Genomic DNA, 5699 nt, shown 5'->3' with positions numbered 1-5699 from the left:
CTTGTGATTCCATATCCAGCGGCATCTGCAAATGCATCTCAGCGATCCCAGCTGATGGCTCTTCCTGTCAGCTGATCTCAGGTAATCACAGCTCGGTTAGTGGATAAGAAGGAATCATCGTATTTAATAAAAAAGTTGATATGTTGCAATATAAGTTGAAAATGCGAATGACTTTGAACTAAACATGTTAAAGTGTGTTGTGCAAGAAAGGACTTGGTTTGACTATAATTATCCCTTGATAAGTGCCAAAGACAATTATTAACACGATTAGTAATTTAGATCAAAATTACCACCTGATTATTGGGTAATAATAGCCAAGCAACTTTCTGCATGTTATTTTTCTATGGTTGCCTGGTGAGGTGTAGTTTTAATGAACAATAGATGGAGTCAGATTGTGCACTAGTGTTATCAAACGGTAAACCCTGCACTACAGAATGAACAGAGAACTTCTCAATAAAACATAAAAATTTATGAATACAATACTCCAACCTCATGTTAAATTGTGTCAATTGCTTTAGGTAGCCAATAATATAAAACTGAACGGCAATGTAAAACTAAGAATAAAGACGACTAATAGTGATGATGTCGCACATGGAATTAGTTGCTAAACTTACCAATAAGGAAATTAGCACTGTTGTGCTATTTAGTAATCCATTTAAGTCCCACATGTACCTTTAAGCACCATTTTGTGTGTTTATTAATGATGGTGGTTATGTTTTAAGTGTAACAGAACCATTAGTGGCTAACTTAGCTTGAGCATGAGCAGAATCTTTACCTTTAGCATTCACAACTGAGACAATATTATGCAGGTTAGTGAGAGGAAAGGAAAAGAAAACTCTGATGTATCTCGTTTAAGATCTTGGCCATTAGAAGTAAGTTTATCTAGACAAATTCTACAGCGGTGTGGAACAGGAATGTTTTGTGGCGGAAAGACAGTAAGCTAAAACAAACATGAGGTGTTGCATACACGGTGGTACACCCTCCTTGATTTCCTATTTTTATTACATGTTCATCACACTTTAGTGTTTTCACTTTATCACACCACTGTGTTTTCATGTGATTGACCAGCTCCCTTATCTGATCTAAAGTTACAAAATAGAGAAACTGGTTGTCCAACTTTACATTATATAACGACTGCTGTTACTCTGATGGCTGCTCAAGACTAAAGGGCATATAATTGTTTAATAATAATAATAATTTAGCACAGACAAATTCTGTGTTATTTTTATTTATGACTTCTTATTTTGTGTATCTGGAAATCACCCACCAAGAAAAAGGAAAAATGTTTTCTTTTTTCATTATCTTGCAGAGCTGCTTGTTCAGTCTGAATATGAGGTTGAAGTGGAGCTGAACCTAACGGATGCTGAAACAGTGGAATTCCTCAGGAGCCTTCTGAACAATGGCAGCTTCTTTACCTTGAACCCCACAGCGAATGTCACACAAATCAACCTCACCACAGGTAAGAACTCACTGCTTGAAGTCCAGATAAACCAAATACTGGAGAGAATTTATTCAAGGACATCCTTAGGGGATGTTGGTAATGGACTTCCTTAATTGTCTGTTTTGTCTGCAGTGTGTTCTCAAATCAGTGGTGATTACCAGTGCAGATGTGAGGATCAGTATCGTTGGCCATGTGACCAGTGTGTAACATATGGATCATGTGACAACATCACTGGTGACACATGTGGATGCATCAGTGGCATTCCTGCTGATGGACAGTACTGCCAGGCTGAGGATCAATACAGTGAGTATCAGATGGATTCATGTGAATCTGAAATGTAACCACCAACATTCCTCACATACTGTCTCTGATTTTATAAAAGCTCAACTATTACACACATTTTTCACAATCAACCCTAGATGTCATACTGGTAGCATTGGATAAACACGAGCACACACTAAAATTTGTGTATACAATGTATTATGGCCCTTAATTGGAGGTCCATGTATTGCTAAAAACTCTGTATTTTACATCCATCTGATTTTCTATTGTGAGCCTAATTTGACACACACAACAGTGGACACTTGGCAAAGAAACAGCACTTTCATTCAGAATAAAAGCAACATTCTTGAATTTCCCTCCCCAGTTACTCCTAAATTACTGGATTTTCTATTAAGCACAGCAGTTTCCCCCCCCCCATCATCCTTCTGCAATGTTTGATCTTTTTTTAAATGAGCTAGCAGACTGATCAATCAATGCCTTCTTAGTGTCTTTATTTCATTTACTAAAGGCTTTTCTTCATCTTTATAGACTTTACAGCCTGTCCTCCAACAACAGCAATAACTCTAACACGTACAAGTAAGACTCAAAAGATGCTTAATGGAATAAAAAGAAAGCATTTAATGGTATTATTCTGGTGATAAGCATAGGTTCATGTTTTCCTTTCTTCTTTAATTGCAGTCTCCACAGCACCAGCAGTCATCCATCGATTCATTATTTCTGTTGAGCTGATGACCACAGATGCTGGAGTCGTAGAGCAGCTGAGAAACATCAGCTACCCCATCAGCCTCAGTGAAAGCGTCCAGCTCTCTACTGTGAACATTTCTACAGGTAAAACTGTGTGCCCCATTACAGCATTGGAAGCAATGTTGTGAACGTTAACAGCCTGTCTCGTTTTCAGTGTGCTCCCCCTACAATACCAGCTACCAGTGCAGATGTGAGGATCAGTATGGTTGGCCTTGTGACATGTGCTCCACTTATGGCCAATGCAACAATGTTCTGGACAGTACCTGTGGATGCATCAATGCACTTCTTCCAAACAATACTTACTGCCAGCCACTGTCAGGTAGGTGGAGCACATCTGTCAGAATCTTAAATCATTTTTTCAATGTATTTACTTGATCTTATTTGTTATTTTTCTTAAAATTTCCCTCCATCTCATTCGAACAGATCTTGATGTTTGTCCAACACCAACTCCTAGTGGTATGAAAAACTACAACACTTCTACAATCAGTATATTTGATGACTGTGCTAGTCAATTATCTGAAAGCAGCTCGCTGTATTTTTATATGACTGAGGCAAGAATCTGTGAGAGCGAAAACAAGAACATTTCTGAAGAAATTTTAAAGGAGCTGGGTGTGTGTTAAGAAAAACCTAATCAGAGATTCTGATGCTGAGTTAGGCCTCAGGTTTCATTATAAAAGCCTAGTGTACTAGCATGCTGACCTACAGTTTAATGCTCCTTCTGGCACACAAACGGCACTCTATGAACTAAACTGACGAGTGCTAAAATGCTGTTAATAGCATGTGAGTAGTAACTAGCATATTGATTAGTATTGACTTTCTCCATTCATACATTAGTGTATCAGCTAAAATGCTATGTGTGCCATCACATGTTGACTAATATTGATTTACTCCATCCAGTATGTGAGGTAGATTTCATATCAAAGTGAGCGAAAATGGTAACATTAATGTTAATGTTAATCTTATTAATATTAACATTAATGTTAATTAACATTAATTAATTAACATTAATGTTAATTAATTAACCCTAATGTTAACATTACACTAACATTAGCATCAGTAGCAACTTGACAAAAATGTGTGATGTCCAAAATATTGACACCTAAAAAGAATCCAAGTAATCTAAGGAATAAGTGTATCCTCCTTAAATCCTTAAATGTTGCATTTTAAAATTCATTTTGAGTATCTTAAAGAGTCTGCAGAACAATAAGAAACTTTCTTCTGGGATATAATAAATTAATCTAGTTTTTGTAAACCTGCGAGGTTAAAAGGATACACATCCAGTTTTTTTCTGATTTAATACCAGAATGTGCAGTAGTTGGATTGCTGGGACAAGAGCATGTCTTATTGAGCAGCACTAATCCTAAAATTCTCAACCAAAATGCAGATTAAAATAAATGTAGCTGGAGCTAAGAGATGTGTCAGCGTAACCAGTCAGAAGTTGATCACTCCGAAGCATGAACAGTCTGGACTTTAAAAATACAGTGATGTGTTTTTTTCATTCTGTTTTTTAGATTCAGTACCAGCTGCCTCAACATCCGCAAACATTACCACGACTGTACCAACAAGTAAGGCTTTCTAAGCTACTGGAAGAATTAGAATTTAATCAAAATTGGCTTTTTAATGCTATAACTCAGTTATTCAATTATAGAAAATGATTTTTATTCAACTCTGCTTCCTAAAACAACCTTAACCAAACCCAAGAAACTCATTTAATTAATCCTTGGCTGTTAATTAAATTAATAAATAAAATGTGATTTATGTAATCTGCAACTTTAATACCTTTAACACAATTTGTTTTAAAATGATAAACCCACTTAATAAGGTAATGCAAATCTGGAGAATATTGATATCAGTGTCTTTTGCAGCTAATGAGACGGCTCCGACTCCATCTGCTCCTACTACAACCTCAACACTTGTAACAAGTAAGTCTTTAACTTTAACTAAAAGACTAATTAGCTACACTGTTAATTCTTATAAATTTGAATGTGTTCCACTGTATTCTAGCACACCAGGTTTAACATTTCTTTCTTTCCTATAGATTCAACACAAGCCACCATTAATGCAACAACACCATCTATGACAACGGCTATGACAAGTAAGGTTTTCTACAAAATGTCACTCTGTAGCCTCTAAATTTAGGCTACAGATGATAACTTAAAGTATTTGCTCTGTGAGAGTTGGGGTTAATAACATGTTAATCTATCTACACTGAACAGCCATTGCTGCAATAGACCAGTCGTTATCTGTCATCTGCCAGGTTTTTGCTGCAGTTTAATTCATTTAGGGTGGCGAAGGCCTTTTTATTGTCTCAGACACTTTTGAACCTGGAGAACGTAATCTTGGCTGCACTTCGTTTCCTTCAGATTCAGCTTTTACCAATGGAACAACAAATACAACAGCTCCAGAGACACCACTTATTGCAAGTAGGGGATTCTGTATTACGATACTTTTTTCTAACACAGATTCAGCACCCATTGTCACAAATTCAACACCTGTTACAAGTAAGGGCCTCTATGTCAGTGTGGCTCTTTGTTCTCTGGTTCATAGAAGGCTGCAACTTAAAAATGGGAATCTGTAGATTTATGGTTTTTGAGACACTTTTATTATGACTGTGCTGCTTGTGGGGAGGTTTTTTGAATTTCTGGTAATCCGCTCAACACAGCAAATTTGGAAGTGTTCCATCTAGGCCTATCGCGATAAACGATATATCAATTAATCGCACGATAAATTAAACCTATCAACCTCATTTTAATTATCGGCTTTATCGCCTCTTCGTGCCTTTTTTTCTTTCTGTTGATGACACTGAATGAAAGGCTCAGCTCCGGATGCTCTCTACTGACCCTCCCTTCCTATTTCCTTAGTGTAATGTCTAGTGCACACTACACGAGTTGTCAGCCGACTGTCGGCCCATTTTCAAAACCTGAGAGACACATTAGCCGACAGATATCCTAGGTATAACGGTTCGATTGGGTTCGTCGTGCTGTGTGGTTTCCAGCCACGTGGGCACAAAATAATGGCTACAAGTCCAGTTAACTAATTTTAAAACCAGGCATTAATCAATGCTGATAGGTATTTTTCTCGAACCTATATAAAAGACCACCGACAACGTATATGAATTTTATAGACAAAGCTTTTGCAAAAGGAGAACTCTCCGCCACGGCCTCTCCAGGCCGTTCACAGAGAATTCTGATCTCCTTCCACGCGAGCCCCTGTTTTATTGTCAAGCAGAACA

At 37.3% G+C, this 5699-nt stretch overlaps 1 protein-coding gene across 1 annotated transcript in view; it reads left to right on the top strand.

Annotated features, from left to right (window-relative positions):
• Window positions 1–7: 7 nt before the first annotated feature.
• The window catches only part of LOC107833499 (integumentary mucin A.1-like), a 12344-nt gene continuing 6652 nt past the window's right edge, over window positions 8–5699 (top strand). The window contains exons 1-10 of the mRNA XM_016663005.1: window positions 8–81; window positions 1310–1459; window positions 1574–1744; window positions 2252–2299; window positions 2402–2551; window positions 2622–2786; window positions 2891–2923; window positions 3979–4032; window positions 4333–4389; window positions 4506–4562. Of these exons, the coding sequence (XP_016518491.1) occupies window positions 2452–2551; window positions 2622–2786; window positions 2891–2923; window positions 3979–4032; window positions 4333–4389; window positions 4506–4562 (466 nt within the window). The 5' untranslated portion in view covers window positions 8–81; window positions 1310–1459; window positions 1574–1744; window positions 2252–2299; window positions 2402–2451. The remainder of the gene's footprint in view (window positions 82–1309; window positions 1460–1573; window positions 1745–2251; window positions 2300–2401; window positions 2552–2621; window positions 2787–2890; window positions 2924–3978; window positions 4033–4332; window positions 4390–4505; window positions 4563–5699) is intronic.

The sequence above is a fragment of the Poecilia formosa genome, unplaced genomic scaffold, assembly GCF_000485575.1.
Source record: "Poecilia formosa unplaced genomic scaffold, Poecilia_formosa-5.1.2 Scaffold398, whole genome shotgun sequence".
Lineage (NCBI taxonomy): Eukaryota > Metazoa > Chordata > Actinopteri > Cyprinodontiformes > Poeciliidae > Poecilia > Poecilia formosa.
Note: the sequence above shows the minus strand (reverse complement) of the source record. Positions and strands in the feature narration are given on the sequence as shown.